Source organism: Corapipo altera, unplaced genomic scaffold (assembly GCF_003945725.1).
Source record: "Corapipo altera isolate COAL_440 unplaced genomic scaffold, ASM394572v1 215, whole genome shotgun sequence".
Lineage (NCBI taxonomy): Eukaryota > Metazoa > Chordata > Aves > Passeriformes > Pipridae > Corapipo > Corapipo altera.
Window position 1 is genome coordinate 690,308 of NW_020885008.1, and position 17,634 is coordinate 707,941.

The window sequence follows — 17,634 nt, forward strand, 5'->3', positions numbered from 1 at the left end:
TCTGGGTGTGTTACACTGAGAACTCCCAGGTTCCTGCAGCACCCAGCCCACAGCCCGCCAGATTTTGGGATGGGCAACACCCCTGGGGTGCTGGCATGGGCTCTGTCTGCTCCTCCCTCCCCAGCCCTGGGGACACCACCCTTGGTGAGAACATCAAACACCCTGAGGGGTGACAACACACTGGGACATCTCCAGCCAGAGCAGGGTGGCTCTGCCCACCTTGACCCCGCCACTCCTGCTCTCTCAGCCACAATTTGGGGTGAAGGATGAGGGAGGGGTGCCCTTACCGCCAGGAATATCTGCGTGGCACTGCTCACCACCTCGATGTACTGGTAGTCCAGCAGGCAGCCGCTGACCGTGATGACGTGGTGGTCCTCGGGTGCCAGGTTGGAGTTGAGCACGGGGGTCACCAGGCAGCCCGGCCCGTTCTCCATCCACCACGAGCGGTGCAGTGAGGTATTGAAGGTCATGATGAAGTCTCGGTCCTGCAGGAGGAGGAGGAGGCACAGGCTGTGGAGCTGAGGCTCTTTGCAGGAGGATTGGACAGAAAAAAGGGTTTTTCCAACCCAAGGATGCTCTGTGGGGCCACGTGAACACAGAGCAGGGCATCTCCCTGACCTGCAACCAGTGTCCAAGGGGTTTGTGGCTTCCTGCCGTGCTGCTGGCATGGACCATCTGGTCCAGGTGACACGAGGATGGCACAGAGTGGTCACCAGTGTGCCAACTTGGGAAGCAGCTGCTTGTGGTGCTGCTGGTCAGATCCAGTGCCCCGAGAGACAGGACCATGGGACCACCCCCCTAGCATGCTCCAGGGATGCAGGGCAATGCCTGCCTCTTCCCTTAGGGTTTTGGGATGCCACCCCTTCACTCCCATCCCCACAGAGCCTTGTGAGGGCCCCACATACACGTCCCCTCCTTGTTACCCCCTTACAAGCTTTGGAGCTCTCCCTGTGTCCTCTCCACAGCAGTTCTGAGGTGTCAGTGGGCAAGTAGGACCCCCCTGCTGCAAGGCAGGGCTGCAGGGCTAATCCCCACCCCCTTCCTGTCCTTTCCCACCCCATGGAGGGGCCTCTTTGCCCAGCTGGATGAGCCCCCAGCCTAGGGAGAGTCCCCCTGGTGCCTCTGGGTGAGCCCCCAGCCCAGGGAGGCTCCTCCCAGTCCCCTTCTGCACCCCCAGCCCTCAGATCTGGGGAATGGGGAACCTGCTGAGCATCCCTTGTAGGAAATCACCAATCTGGGATGAAAAGACTTTTGCTGGTGGGTGTGGAAAAAAATAGCAAGAGAGTGGGTTGGGGTGTGTGAAGCTGAAGGAAGTGGGTTCAGGTGCTGGAAGCAGGACCAGGGGGTGTTCTGGTATCACAGAGTGATGGAGACTGGGGATTTCCACCACATCCTCCCCCGCCCATCCTCCGTGCCTGCTGCTCACATCCAGCACTTCAGCTCCTTAAAGAGCCTCAAATGACCCGGAGCAGCCTGGGAAGATGGTCTCAGCCACGGAGGCCCCCCAGGATTCCTCTCCCTGCTTTGGCAGTGGTTGTCCTGTGCCCTCTGAGATGCCCCAAGCAGGGAACAACATCCTCAGAGCTGGGGATGGGATGGCAGAGCAGGGCACAGCTTGGCACAGTTACCTCAGCCATGGGCTGAGGGTGCTCAAACCATCTGCTGCTGCACCATCACTGGGTGAAGTTCTGCTCTTTTTCCTGTAAAAGCTGTGATTTAACAGCCCAGGGTGGGGTGGAAGGACAAGGAAAGGCATAACCCAGTCACATCCTCACCCCATCACCACCAGCTGACTTCCCAAAGCCATTAATGATGTCCAGCCACTGCTGGGGAATCCAGGGCTGAGTGGAGCTTGTAGAGTTCCAGAAGACCCTGTAAATTGGGTGTGTACCCAATTTACCCTGTAAATTGGATGTGTACAGCAGGGAGGTCTCCTCTTTCCACTCACTGCCCTCCCCAAATTCGAGTGACTCTGCCCCAAACTTTCCTGTCATTGCTCATCCCTGTCCTTTGTGTTCCTTCTCCACTTTATCTCCTCACTGGCACACTGGGAAAGGGGCACCTGCTGCCACCTTGGTCTGCACTGTCTGTCTGTCCCTCCCATCCCATGGGACCCTCTGGAGAGGCACCCCCAGCACACAGGTGGTGCTTTGCTGCCAGGCTGGGGGCACCCACAGCCTCTGTGTCCCTTCTGAGGGAGAGACACGACACGGAGCAGGGAAGGAGGAGGAGGGGAGGGGCAGGAGAGCAGGAAGGGTGGGAAGAGGGAGGGAAGGCTGTGGGGAGGATGAGGAGGCAGCTGTGGGGGGGTTACCTGTGACAAGCGCCCGACCTCCAGGTAGAAGCAGATGATGAAGGCGTTCCAGCCGACCCACAGCACCAGCCACACCGCGTACTGCGGGGGAGAGACCGTCAGGGACCCCTGCTCCACCCCCTGCATCCCTCCTGCTGCATCCCATCCCTCGGGATAGACCCCTGCAGGGCACAGGGGCCCGAGGTTGCTGGTTAAACCTCAAGGATCAGGAGTTCAATTCAAAGATGGTCTTTAAGGTCTTTAACATTCTCTGATTCTGTGCAGGGATCTGGGGTTGGATCATAGGATCACTCCATGGTTTGGGTTGGAAGAGGAGTGGAACATCACCCAGTTCCACCCCTGCCATGGGCAGGGACACCTCCCACCAGCCCAGGTTGCTTCAACCTGGCCTTGGACACTTCCAGGGATCCAGGAGCAGCCACAGCTTCTCTGGGCAACCTGGGCCAGGGCCTCCCCACCCTCACAGCCAGCAATTCCTCCCCAGTATCCCATAACCCTGCCCTCTGCTAGTGGGAAGCCACTTCTCCAGACATTCTGTTCCAAGCAATCCAGGAGGGAACCAGAGCCATTCCAAGGGGGGATGATGCTGCACCCGGGCACCCACAGCAGTACCTACCATCATGAGGTATCTGGATCTGTACTGGATGGTCCCAAAAATGCCCAAAATAACGGCCATGATGTGTAAAAAATTCGCCAGGATCGGGGCCCACTGGTATCCCAGGAAATCAAAGATCTGCCTCTCCAGCGCCGCGACCTGCGGGAGAGCAGGGGGGGAGCAGGGATTAGAGCAGGACATCGGTCACCACGGCAGCTCCTGGGATGCTGAAGGCAAAGAGCAGCTGGAAATGGATGGGGAATCCCACAGATAATTAGTTGCAAGAGGCTGAAGTGTCTGCGTGATGCATCGGGGACAGGGTTATTGGGAATGTTTGGAGCTGAGGAGGGGAAAGCAAGGAGATGTCAGCTGGTCACCCTGCCAGCATCCTCTGGGCCTCAGTTTCCCCACCCCTCAGGGCTGAAATCACTCTCAGGAACGGGTTTGTCAAGGGAAAAGCCTCCTGCTCTGGTCATGGGTATTTTGCAGGTGATTTTCTGCCCATCCTCACCTGCCTTCCCAAGGAGGCTGCTGCTAAGATTGCCCTCACCATTTGTAATCCATAAACAACGATGTGCTGCAGCTGATCCTACAGTGTGGATCAGGGCTTGGAGCTGGGGGGATCCACCCGTTATCCCAGCATTTGTTGACTGCTCTCTCTGTTGCCCTTAATTACAGGATTATCTCCAAGAAAGGTGGGAGCAAAGGCAGGGTGGGGGCACCAGGGCATTCAACAGTGGTTTTAAGTTAAAAAATGGAGATTAGATGAGACCACTGATTTTTAGAGAAGTTTGTAACAACTTTCAGAGAAGTTCAGGGTGCTGGGACACTGCAATCCCTGAGGGTGCCCGGGCAGGAGGGGGGTGCAGGGCTGGAGGAAATGGGATTTTTCCAAGGTGCTGGCACCAGTTTCAAGTGGGAAGGAGCTCACCTGTCCCCAGATCACCCCTTGGTTGTGGCACCTTCACCTTCTGCAGACCCACCCCGTTAATCCAGGCAGTTTTCCCAGTCCTTTCTAATCCCCATGACAAGGCTGGGAGAGCTGAATCCCACTCTGGCTGTGACAGGAGGGTTGCACAGACACCAGGGAGCACCTTGGCCATCCCATTGGATGTGTTGAGGGTGGACATCCCTCGTGGAACCTGGGTGGGCAGTGCTGGGCCCTGGGATGAGCATCCCTGACCCAGCCCCTTTGGAGGGGAGGTGTGTCTGCAGCAGCCTTGCAATCCCAAATCCTCTCTCCATTTCTCTTGCTGACAGCCCACTGCTGTCCCATCACTCTTTGAGATGCCCCAGATTATTAATGGCTATTAATTATTCAATAATAATAATAATAACAACAACAACAACAACCCCTGTGAGCTCCAGGGCCCTGAGCCCTCCCCACCTCCCTGTGCCTCAGTGTCCCCTCCTGGTGCCACGTGGCTCATCCTCCCTGAGACAGGGGGACAGTTTATCCTCAAAGCTGCAGGAGAAAATGGGCTTTACATCCCCCCTCCATTCCCCAGCAGTGGTCTGGGTGTAGGGAAGCCCCATCCCGGTGCTCCCTGGAGCTCCTGTGGGGGTTCCCAGGCATCATCCCTCCTGCCCAGCCCGATTCCACGTGTCCCAATAACAGGGGGGAATAAATGATCTGGCAAAAGAGCTTCCCTGAGTGTTCCACGAGGACAGACCACGTGCTCCAAACTTCTTTAAAGTGCTGAAAATGCAAATAACAAGCTCTTTATAAACATTAGTTGCAACTATTAAAACACGAAACGCACAGAACCCACTTCCTTGGTACGGGAAGCACAGGGAAATCAACAACTCCAACCCTCCCACTTTGGGATGTCCCCCTGTGGTCTCTGGATGTGCAACCACCTCAGTCTCCCCACCCATAAAACACCACGTGCCCGTTGGATTGGCTTTGTGAGGGCTCTATTTAACACCTATTTTAGCCCAGCTCCAGCCTGGGACTGTGGTATCCCATTCCCAACCCTATCCCTGGGATAGGATGTCCCTGGTTTCAATTAAAGGGGACACGAAGCCGTGGAGCAGCAGAACTCAGGGAGCCCCTGGATCTGTGGAGCTGGGACAAGGCTGTTTGCACTGAGGCTTAATTCACTTCCACGCTGTTTAAACTCTCAGAGGAAACAGCCTCTGGAAATACTCACAACCGGGCTGTAAATCTTTTAAATTGAGGAATGTAAATAATAAATGACGCAGGGAGAGCCACGCTCGGGGCTTTGCAGCCACCCATCGATCTGGGGGCTGTTGACAGAGCTGCTTAGCGGGAGCTGGAGGGGAGCTTTGGGTACGGGAGGTGCTCCAAGCTGAGGGATGGGGCTGGGAAGAGCCTCTGGGAGCATTCCACGGAGCTGGAGTGATGAGTCTGCACCCGTGCAGCTCCTTAATTCCAGCCTGTCAGGCCAGGCCAGGCTGAAGGAGAAGGAGCTGGGAAGAGCCTGGCGGAACCAAATCCTTCTTCACTCCAAGGAGAAGCAAAGTTAGAGGCAAACCCCATGTTTTTCCCATGGATGAGCAGGGGCTGCTGATTGCACTGAAAACTCTGCTGGACCCCCCTGGCAGGTCACACAGTGCTCTATGGGTGTGTTATTCCAGTTTATTCCCTCCATAGGAAGGCAGAGCACAGAGGCAGTGAGGCTGCAGCTCCTCGACTCTCACCTCCTGCCACAGCCCAGGGCATCCCAAGGACATCCCCAGGGCATCCCCAGGGCATCCCTGCAGCTCAGGAGCTGCTTCCTGAGTGGGAAAACTGAGGCACAGCCTCCAGGGAGAGAGGGGCCCAGGTCTGGTGATCCCTGCATGGGAGGGAGAGAGAACCCTCAGCTCAGTGATACTCCTGCCTTGCTCCAAGCTGAGCTCCCTGGGCTGGTCCAGTGCCTGGAGCATCCTCACTGATCTTTTGGGGATGAAATGTCCCCAAGGGAACTTCAAGACACCCCAGCTCTGTGTGCAGCCCCCACCAGTCGTTTGGTGACAGAGGCCCTGGCTCTGGGGTTCAGTGTCACCCCAAACACAGCAAGAGGCATCTCAGGACACTTCCCAGCGAACTGGGGATCAGCAGCATCCAATTCCCCCAAACCTAAGGGCCTTGTGGAGCTCAGAGTATCCCCCCCAGGCTGCCCTCCTCCTGGGAGGGGGGTTCCCCCTGCTAATTGCACCCCCACCCTCATTAAGACCCTGCTCTCCCCTCCCAGCTCCCACTGCAGCTCTTGTGGGTGCAGGGCCGGGATCCAGACACTCCATCCCACTGCTAATTAAGATAAACCTGCAGCTGATCAATGCAATGAGTTTTAGGGCTCCCTCTTAATTAAACACTCTCTTGTTCATCGATCGGCCCCAAAAGTTCCCTTTGCAGCAAATCACATCCATGAGCTGGGGGTGGGATCCTGATCCTGCTCCTCCCAAAGTGCTGCCTGCAAGGATTTGGGTTTCAGCAGGAAATCGAACCTGTGACAGTCCCTGGGGAGGCTGTGGCAGGAGGGGACATGGGTGCTGCCCCTAGGGACAGGAGCTGTGGGGCTCAGTTCGGGGCAGGGCTAGAGGAAAATGGGATTTTTCAAGTGGGAAGGAGCTCACTTGTCCCCAAATCACCCCTTGGTTGTGGCACCTTCAACTTCTGCAGACCCACCCCATTAATCCAGGCAGTTTTCCCAGTCCTTTCTAATCCCCATGACAAGGCTGGGAGAGCTGAATCCCACTCTGGCTGTGCCAGGAGGGTTGCACAGACACCAGGGAGCACCTTGGCCATCCCATTGGATGTGTTGAGGGTGGACATCCCTCGTGGAACCTGGGTGGGCAGTGCTGGGCCCTGGGATGAGTATCCCTGACCCAGCCCCTTGGACACTCTGCAGTGCTATCCCAGGAACCTGCCCAGCAGCTCCCACTTCTGCTCTCTTGGAATCAGAGAATCCCAGAGTGGTTTGGGTTGGAGGAACCCTCAAAGTTCATCCCATTCCACCCCTGCCATGGACAGGGACACCTTCTACCAGCCTAGGTTGCTCCAACCTGGCCTTGGACACTTCCAGGGATCCAGGGGCAGCCACAGCTTCTCTGGGCAACCTGGGCCAGGGCCTCCCCACCCTCACACACAACAATTCCTTCCCAATATCCCATCTCTCCCTGCCCTCTGGCAGTGGGAAGCCATTCCCTGTGTCCTGTCCCTCCATCCCTTGTCCCCAGTCCCTCTCCAGCTCTCCTGGAGCCCCTTTAGGCCCTGCAAGGGGCTCTCAGCTCTCCCTGGAGCCTTCTCTTCTCCAGGGGAACCCCCCCAGCTCTCCCAGCCTGGCTCCAGAGCAGAGGGGCTCCAGCCCTGGAGCATCTCCGGGGCCTCCTCTGGACTCTCTCCAGCAGCTCCACATCCTTGTGCTGTTGTTCCCAGGGCTGGGGCAGCTCTGCAGGGGGGTCTCACCTGAGAGGGCAGAGGGGCAGAATCCCCCCCTCCCTGCTGCCCACGCTGGGGGATCAGCCCAGGGCAGGGGGTTTTCTGGGCTGTCAGTGCCCATGGCCAGGGCACGTCCAGGTTTTCATCCATCAACCCCCAACTTCTTGGCAGAGCTGCTCTCAGTCCCTTCATACCCCATCTGTGCTGGTACTGGACAGTGCCCTGCCCCAGGTGCCAGAATCTCCCCTGGCGACAGGGAATGGGGAAAAGGGGATTTTTAGGGGATCTTTTTTCCCCACCATGGAAACTGTAACTCCCTGGGACGTGGCTCTGACATTTGCAGGCAGGAGCAAACCTGCCCATCACCTCTCCAAGGCCCTTCACCACACCACAGAGCAGGGGATATTCCCCTTTTTGTTTTTTTCCCAGAAAGGGGAAAAAAATAGACGAAAGAGAGGTTCCATCTCGGAAAAAAAAAAAAAAAAAAGAAAAAGAAAAAAGGATCTTCCCTGCAGAAAACACCCTCCCTAAAACTGCAAAGCCCTGACATCCACCTGGTGATGGTGGGCAGGATGACGGAGCAGGCAGAAGGCTGGATGATGCTCCCAGTTCCCTCCCAGTTCCCCGCTGCTTTCCATCCCCGCAGCAGCATCTGCACGTCGGGCTGAGCTCAGCCCCTGCCCTTCCCCTGCGGGCCGGGCCCTGACCCCCTGCCGGGTCATTATCCTGCGCTGGGTGATTTCCTCCCGCTCACCATATGCCCGAGGCTCGCCAGGGATTTAGCTTTTCATTTCGCTGCTTTTCGAAGAGATTTGGGGTCTTTATTCCCCGTGTCCTGCGGCCAAAGACGCTGCGAGAGCCGCCGAGCCCCTCCCGGGGGTTTGGGGCAGAACCGCTCATTTTCGAGGAGTTTTGGCAGAAAAAAATGTTGGGGTTCAGGGAGAAAACCCCCCTGGGCAGAGCTGCAGGCGGGATCTGGCTGCCAGCAGGATCCAGGATCCATAAGGGATGCTCTGGGTGTCCCTGCAGCGGATGGAGCTCTGGCCACATCGTGCCCCAGCCCCAGGGACATCCCCACCCTGAGGCTCTTGCAGGCTCAACCCCCCCCCCCCCGAACCTCTCCTTTTGAGGCAGTTTGGCTGATTTTGGCTCTGCCAGCGCCTTCTCCTGCCCGTAGGGAGCCCCGGGAGCCGTCGGAGGCTCCTCCATCCTGCAGCTCCAGCCCCGCGGAGGGGAGTCGGCTGCGATTTAAATGAGCAGAGAGAGAGATTGGCTATTAAGAAGGTGCAAACACCGCTGTGAACCCAGGGACTCTATCTAATGACTTGGAAACAAGTTCTTGACCTACTTCCGACTGCAAAAACCTTCATAAAATCACGGAGGAAAAGAAATTAAAGGCGCTGGAGCCTCAGCTGCTCCCCGGTGCTGGGTGGGGGTGAGCAGGATGCAGCCCCTGCTTGGGAAAATGCCCCAGGACTGAACTGCAGTTCAAACTATGAGCAAAAAGTGGGGTGAGAGAGGCACAAATCGGGTCCTCCCCCAGCTGGTGCAACCCCTTGTGCATGCCACAGTTTTTGGGGCCTCTGTGCTGCCCCTTTTTTACCCCTCAGATGTAGGAGCTTCCAACAGAGGGCTGGAACAGCCCAGATCTCCGGGTGTGGCTGGGGGGGGGCACAGGCAGAGATCTGGGGGGGGTGGGTCCCTCACCAAAGCTTCCCAGCACCCATCTGATGGCTTTCCTTCCTCCTGCCTGCTTTATTTCCCCCTCATTCCCAGTTATTTATTTAATTCCCCTGCATCTGGCAGCGTTGCCATGGGAACGCAGCCCCGGCTGGATGTGCTTGTCTAGACACTGCACCCCTGTACCTGCTGGAAAACTGCTCCATGGGCTGCACCCCTGGGTGCTTCCCACCCCCTGGGCCCCCAGGAGACCCATAGGGATGGATCCCCTCCAAGCCCTGCTCCCAGATCTGTGCTGCTGGCTCCATCCATCCCTGAGAGTTCCATCAAGGAGGGCGGGAAGTGCAGCCTTGGGGTGTCTAATGGCAACAACAAAATAATAATAGTAATAATAATAATAATAATAATAATAATAATAATAATAGTAATAATAGTAATAATAATAATAATAATATAATCCCCTAAATGTAGCAGACTAAACCCGCCCTCTCTGATTCTGGCTCTGCCACAGGGGAGGGAAACTGAGGCACAAAACCTTCCCAAGTGCTGGGAACACCAAAACCTGGAGCTGTGGTTGTTCCCACGTGCAAAGGGATGTTCCATCAGCCCCTCTGGACGATCCCTGCCTCAGGAGGGTGATCCTCCTGATTTACCTGACTAAAACTAAGCCCTGAGCCCTGTCAGCTCCCCAAAATGTGGGGTTTGGGTGGATTTGTCTCCGACAGCTCTGATGTCCCAGCAAGGACCCCCAGGAATTTTGACAGCACTTTTTTTCCCCAAAGAACATCACAAATTCCCTGGGAACAGGCCAGTTTAACTGATGTATCACTGATACAATATTACACCTACTTGACTCTGAAACAATATTGCATCTACTGGGCTTTCCTGCAACATCCCAGCTCTTTTCTGCACCAATGCTGCTGTGAGACTCTTTTCTTCCTCTTGCCTCCCAGCCAGGAAACTTTTCCACGCCCAGGGAGAGCCGAGGCAATCGAAGCAGCTCAATTCCCTGCCTGCCCATCCGAGGCTGCCTCTGGAGCAATGCAATCCTGCACAGCAGGTTTTATTTTCCGGCGGGGAATTGCTCCATCCCCTTGGGAATTGCTGCAGAAGGCAGCTGGGATGAGCCTGTTAATCCCGTGCTCTGCATCCCCCCGGCCTGACCTTGCTGTGACCTTGGGGCACCTCGGGGGGAGGGCAGGGGGTGGTGGCACTGGTGGGATGGGGTGAGGGGGTGCCAGGAGTGTCCCTGGGATGGGAATGTGCTCCAGGGACAGCTGAGGTGCCTGAGGAGGGACCTGCCAGGGAGGGGAAGCTGAGTCACGGGGCTGTGACCACAATGGGACACTGTTCCAGCGAGGTTGAGGTCACCAGTGACGGCTGAGGGGCTGATCCTGCACTCCTGTGCCTCAGTTTTCCTGGAAAATGGGCTGATTCCTGCTCAGCACCATGCCAGGAGCATTTGCTCTCCTGGTCAGGGTGAACAGCTCCATGGGAGCAGGTCCAACAGGGAAACTGAGGTACGAGGGATGGGGAGAAGAGCAGAAGCTCTAACCCTGGAGAAAGGCTGTGCCTTGAGGACACCAGGCTGGGAGCTGCTCCAAACCCATCCATCCATCCATCCATCCTATCCCACTCCATCTATTTTATCCATCCCATCCCATCCCATATCATGTCATCCATCCTAGGTATTCTATCCAGCAATCCCATTCCATCCATCTAATGTATCCCATCCATCCTACCCCATCCATCTAATGTATCCCATCCATCCTATCCCATCCATCCTGTGTATTCCATGCATTCCATCCACCACAGCCCATCCAACTCATCATCCATCCCCTCCCATCTCATCCCACCCCATCCCGTCCCATCCCATCCCATCCCATCCCATCCCATCCCGTCCCATCCCATCCCATCCCATCCCATCCCATCCCATCCCATCCCATCCCTCCTATGTATTCAATCCCATCCAATCCCATTCCATCCCAATCCCATTCACACATTCCATCCATCCCATCCATCAAATCCTATTCCATCCAACGTATTCATCCCATGTATTCAATCCATCCTATCCCACCCCATCCATCATATCCCTCAATCTCATCTCATCCCATTTCATCCATCCTGTGCATCCCCCCCATCCCAACCCACCCCATCCGTCATAACCCTCAATCCCATCCCATCCATCCCACCCCACAGCAAACAAACCCCTTTCCTGCTCCAGCACTGGATCCCTGAACCCACGAGGCACTTGCTGCCTCCAACCCATCCCAACCATCCCCTGGGACATCCCCCTCCAAACCAACAGCTGGATAAAGAAAACCAGGATTGATCCAGGGGTCCCACGAGCCGCAGCTCCTCATCCCAACGGAGCCTCCCAGCAGAGCCCATTAACACAGGAACACTGGGAGGGGAAGAATTAACTGAAATGGAGCAAAAATCCTTTAAAAAACCCTCCCAAGTGGATGGGGAATTGCTTGGGGGTTCTCCTGGGAGTCTGGAGCTTCCAAGGGGAGCCACATCCCTGTCCCAGAGAGCAGTTTGTGGGACACAGTGACAAAGGGACATTCCCACCTCCCACAGGGACCCCAGTGCCCACCCACCCCTTGTCCTCCCATCCACGGGATGAGGGAGGGGATGGAGCCAGCAGCACATGGAGGGGGCTGGATCCAGGCCAGTTTGGGAGCTTCAATCTGGAAAATCTTGGGCTTAAATTTGGGGAATTTGGTGCTTAAATCCGGGGGATCTTTGGCTTAAATTTGGGAGATCCTGGGCTTAAATCTGGGGGTTTGTGGATTTAAAGTGGGGGAATGCGGGTTTGAACCTGGGAGATCTTGGGCCCAGATCTGGGAAAACTTGGGCTTAAATTTAGAAGGTTTTGAGCTTAAATTTTGGGTCTGGGGCAACCAAGGCTTGAATTTTGGGATCTTTTTCTTAGATTTTGGGAGAGTTTGTGCCTAAATCTGGGGGTTTGGAGTCTCTAATTTGGGGATCTCGGTCTAAGATCTGAGGGATCTGGAGCTTAAATTTGGGAGATTTTGGGCTTAGATCTGACAGATCTTTGGTTCAGATCTGGGAGATCTTGGGCACATGGAAGGGGGACTGATCCCGTTCCAGTCCAGTCTGGGAGTGAGGCAAGGCTTAAATTTGGGAAATCTTGGGCTTAAATTTGGGGGATTTGAGGCTTAAAAATGGGGGACTTGGGTCTTAAATTTGGGAATCTTGGAATTAAACCTTGGCGAGTGCACAGGTAGGGTGAATGAGATGGGAAACCAAGAGAGACCCAGGAATCTGACCCCCTAAATAACAAATTTTGGGGATGAAACACAGACAAAGGCCAGGACCAGCCACGGATGGGGAGCTGGGGAAAGCAGCTTTGATCAACTGGAAAGCAGAGGAGCAGGACAACCTGGTCGCCAAAGAATTTCCAAAAGCACACCAGGAGGGGCCAGGATGGATCCTGGATCACCCCCAGCCTGGGGTGGCTGAGCCCTGTGGACAGGGATTAAGCCTCAGGCAATTTCCATGCTAATTTTCCCAGTTCAGTCCTTTATCCCCCCATCTGTGAAGAGCAGGAGGTAATTTTCCCCAAATCTCAAAGACACCGTTAATATAATCCGATGGAGGAGAGGAAAAAAAAAATGAATATATATATATATATGTATATAAAAAGTCCAATTTACTGACTTATTTAGTGACACTTTCCCGTAATCAATTCTCCCAGGGAAGAAACACTGATTAAAGCCAAGCGCATCGCTATGGAAACCGGCATTCCCTCCTCCCACGGCCCGCGGGCTGGGAAGGAGAAAATCGGGTGAGGAAATCTGCCTGGTAACAACCCCGTTAATGAGCCGGGGAGCAAAAATAATCCCCGGGAGCGGAGTCGCCGGGAAAGGAGCAGCCGGCGGCAGCCGGTGGGGAGGCGAAACAGCGCCGTGCCTCCCAAAATATTGATTTTTACGGGAGGGTAGGAGCTGTTGAGGAGGAGGAGGAGGAGGAAGGGTTGCTCCTGTGTGCTGGAGGGATGAAGGGGACATCTGGAGGTGGTCCCCGTGGGGGAGGGTGTGCACCCGCCCAGCCCGGACGGTGTAGGTGCTTCTTCCAGAGTTTATCCGGGTTTTTTAGGCTTAAAATGAAGGATAAGACCACGCTGAGACGCAGGTTTAGGAGGTTCAGCTGCCCGGGGAGGAGGTGGCTGGCCGCACAAAAGGGATTTAGAGGATAACCCCCGTGGGTTTCCCTCTCCTCGGGGTAATTCCACAATCCACAGGCACCCACGACTCCCGGTGACGGGCATTGCTTCCCACTGCCTGCTCCCACCCCTGTGGGCCAGGAGTTCCTATGGAACTGGGGGCTCGTTCTTATTTTTCCACTGAATAATGGAACCTGGAGGGTTCAGGGGTCTCCTCCTGGCTGGATGTGTTCCTCACTACTGCTGATCCCTCCGATCCCTTCGCTGTTGATCCTGCCCACCCTTCGCTGTTGATCCTCACAATCCTTTTTCTGTTGATCCCAAGTATCCATTTGCTGTCAATCCCAACGATTCCTTTGCTGTTGATCCCAAGGATCCCTTTGCTGTCAATCCCAAGGATCCCTTTGCTGTTGATCCCAGTGATCAATTTACTGTTGATCCTGACTATCCCTTTGCTATTGATCCCAACTATCCATTTGCTGTCGATCCCAACAATCCCTTTGTTGATTCTTATGATCCCTTTACTACTGGTCACAGTGACCCTTTTGCTGTTGATCCCAACTATCTCTTTGCTGTTGATCCCAACCATCCCTTTGCTGTTGACCCCAACCATCCCTTTGCTATTGATCCCAACCATCCCTTTGCTGTTGATCCCAACCATCCCTTTGCTGTTGATCCCAACCATCCCTTTGCTGTTGATCCCAACCATCCCTTTGCTGTTGATCCCAATCATCCCTTTGCTGTTGACCCCAGCTGTCCCTCTGCTGTTGATTCCTGACTTTTCCTTTGTCTCTTGATCCCAAGGATCCCTTTGCTATTGATCTTGACTATCTCTTTTCTGTTGATCCCAACAATCCCTTTACTGTTGATCCCAATGATCCCTTTGCTGTTGATACCAACCATCACTTTGCTGTTGATCCTGACTATTCCTTTGCCTGTTGATCCCAGTGACCCTTTTGCCTGTTGATCCCACTGATCCCTTCTCTGTTGATCCCAGTGACCCCTCTGCTGTTGATCCTGAACTATCCCTTTGATTTGATCCCAACTCTCCCTTCCCCACTGATCCCATCGATCCCGTTGATCCCAAGCCATGTGTGCCGTGGCCTCCGGCGGGTTCTGAACCACAGGGATTGGCAGCTGCCGGGGCCAGGAGCTCATTAGGGGCTCCTTAAACAGCCATAAAAATCACTTTCATTAATTACTGCATCCTCCCTTTATCCCCTCTGCCTCCAGGAGGGGTTTTAGGGATTTGCCAGCCCCTTTGTTGTGTGGGGGTGGATCCATCCCTGCTCCGCCGCCTCCTTTAACGACGGGACGTGACCCCGGGATGTTGGGATGGGTGACAACGTCACGGCTGAGCACCCCAAGCATCCCAAACCCTGCAGTAAAACCCACCTGGCACAGCCCCCTAATCCAACAGGGATGAGAGCCCATCCCGCTGCCATCAGGGCCAGCCCCACTGCAGGGAAACTGGGATTTTTCCTCCAAAACGTGGTATTTTTTGCACCGTAACCACATGGGATTTTTCCCGCAAAACCTGTTTTTTCCCGCTTTTTCCACAATTCCATTTTAACCACATGGGATGGTTTTCCCAGCCACCCCACGCCATCCCCCTATGGATGCACCCACAGGGGGGGATGAGGATTTCCACATCAAAATATTTGGGGCAAACCCAACCCAGCAGCGCCCACGGACACGGCACTGGCGTCTCCCGGGGTGGAACGTGATGTGGACACAGGAATGATGCTCCCACCACCTCCTGGGGTCCCCTGTGGGCCCCAAACCATGGGAAATGGGGCTGTGGGGTTGTCCCTGTGACCCCCTGCTCCCTCCCCTCCCGTGCAGGGTGGGGGAGACCAACCCCGCCCGGACCCCGTTAACGAGGGCAGCGCTAATTGCCGAGCCCACTCCCCATGTATAATTCAAGGCCCTTTGTTAGGCCTGGGTTTGCTTTGTCTGGGAAGTGCCACCTCCCCACGGGACCCCGACCCAGACACCACTCAGCTCCTTCCTAGGGGGGCTGGATTAAAAATAATTAGGGCCTGGGGCTGCTGAGAGTCAGGGGACAGAGTCGTTAATGGGGTCAGGGTCATTAGTGGGGTCAGCATCCCCCCCGTGGAGGAGAGGATGGGGCAGGGGGAGAGATCCAGAGCCCCATTTCCAATTTAGGGACCCATGGGGGAGCCCCAAAGGGCGGTGGGAGCATCAGTCCTGTGTCCAGGCTGTGGGTGCTGCTGGACTGAGTCTTCTCCCTAAATTTTGAAGTGGAAATCCCAACCCCTCCTGGGGTGCACCCACCTCCTGGACGGTGTGGTGAGAGTGCTCACGGGATGATGGGGTGAACCTGCACCTGATGGGGTGTAAACCAGCCCAAAATGCATGAGGGTGTCCCTAAAGACACCCCCTGACACCCACCAGAGCCCCAGGCAGACACCTCAAATTTTCCAGCACTGGCAGCACCCTGGCTGGACCCAGGATCAGACCCGGGATGGGCTTGGGGGGCAGCAGCCCTGGGAGGGGCTGCCTGAAATCCAGGTGGGAGGCAGCCCAGAGAGGGTTGGTGGCCCTGGAGATGGGACAGGGATGGGAGGACAGAGATGGGACAGGGATGAACAGGGATGGGACAGGGATTTCCTCAGCCCCACACTGAAAGGGATGGGGGGGTCCTGCCCCCTCCACAGGCCCTCACCCACAACTGCTGAGCTTCAGGGGGGCAAAAAGAGTAAAAATATATAAATAAAACTTGTACTGACAGGTTGGTGTTCATGGAGTGGGTCACAACAGCGCTGGGCTGCTGCTGCTGCCACACAGAATCCTCGGAGCCACCGAGTCCCAGACGTGACGTGAATTCCCAGGAGGAAATCAAACAGGTCTCAGCTCTGATCCTGTGATAATTCCCCGTCCTTCCAGACTCTGCTCCCTGTCCCTCCCAGGGGAAATGGGGGGATATCCCTGGAGCAGAGTGTGAGGGGGTGTGACTGTGCCCAGGGCAGAGCCAGAGGGGTGGGAGGCACAGCTGGGCTGGGCACAGGGACCCCAACCCCAAGCACCCCTGATTCCCACTGGGCATCCTCGAGGACAACCCAGCACCCTCCACTCCCACCCCAAGCACTCTCTGCTCCCATCCTGAGCTTCCTTCTCTTCCCTGGGACATTTCCCAGCCGAGGCTCTGTGCCTGGGTGTCCCTGTGGGATGGCACAGGGGTGCCCAGAGCAGAGAGGCACCATCCCAGTGACATCCCCAAGGCTCCCTGCAACCCCTGAGCCCCAAACTGGGTCAGTTACCGAGGCAGAGCCATTCCCAGCCCCACTCCCTGAGAGCTCCACACCCGGTCCCAGCCACAAAACATCGTCCCCAGGATGTCCCAAAAAAGCCTGGCCTTGGTATCTCAACCACAGGGCTGCCCACAGCCCTCCCCGTGGCCACTGCCGTGCCAGGGGGATGCCACCACTGAGACACACACGTGCCACCCTCCAGCAAAACCCTGTGCCACCCCCCGCCCTGGGGAGCAAACAGGACCCTCAGACCCCTCAAACTGCCCTGTGCCCATGCCGGGGGTCCCCACACAGCCCTGTGCCACCCCCGTGCCCATCACAGGGCTCTCACTGTGTCCCCCCTCCCCGAGCCGAGGGAAAGCAGCACCAGATGCTCCAGAAAGGGGCCAGGGAAGGATGGAAGGATGGTTTCCACCGAGATTCCCGGCAGCTGCCGAGGGGAACTGGGAGGGGAATTGGCAACCGGCCGGGGAGGGGCTGAAGTGGCAGCAGAGGAGGGGCCAGCAGGGGCCAGGGGCTGAGGGGTGCCCCAGGCACAGATGGAGATGGTGGGTCCCCGGGGCGGGTGAGGGAGACAGGGCCGGTTCCTGAGCCAAGACAGGGGAGGGAAAAGTAGAGAAAATACAATTCTGAGCCCGCAAAGGGTTCATACAAAGCTGCTGCGTCCCCAGGGTGTGTCCTGAGCCCCTTCCCAGGGCTGGGGGACACGGCTCAAGGCATGGCCATCCCCACACTGCCCGGCCTTCCACTGCTCCTGGGGTCCAGCAAGGCTGAGGAGGAGGGGGATGTGACAGGAGAGAGCCCAGGGGATGGGACAAGGACTCTCAGTGTGACATTGCCAGGCTCTGGCTGAGGCCCCCCATTAATCTGAGCTGTTCCTGCACAGAACTGGAGCACAGACAGGTTTTCCCAGGGGCTCCCATTAACCTCAGCATCCCAGGCATCCTCCACTCCCACTCCAGGCAGCCTCCACGCTCACCCAGAGCACCCTTCACTCTGACCCTGAGCATCCTCCACTCTCACCTCAGTTCCCATCCCAACCATCCTCCCTGCTCACCCAAACACTTCACTCTGACCCCAAAGTATCCTCCACTCTGACCCTGAGTGTCCTCTGTTCCCATCCCAACCATCCTCCCTGCTCACCTCAAGCACCCTCCACGCCCTGAGCACCCTCCAGGATCACCCTGAGCA

At 56.3% G+C, this 17,634-nt stretch overlaps 1 protein-coding gene across 1 annotated transcript in view; it reads right to left on the minus strand.

Moving 5' to 3' along the window:
- NKAIN1 (sodium/potassium transporting ATPase interacting 1) overlaps positions 1-17,634 on the minus strand; it is a 34,507-nt gene that overhangs the window by 8,637 nt on the left and 8,236 nt on the right. The window contains exons 2-4 of the mRNA XM_027667370.1: positions 2,931-3,068; positions 2,315-2,395; positions 288-485 (exon numbers count right to left, since the gene is read on the minus strand). Coding sequence (XP_027523171.1) covers positions 288-485; positions 2,315-2,395; positions 2,931-3,068 — 417 coding nt within the window. The remainder of the gene's footprint in view (positions 1-287; positions 486-2,314; positions 2,396-2,930; positions 3,069-17,634) is intronic.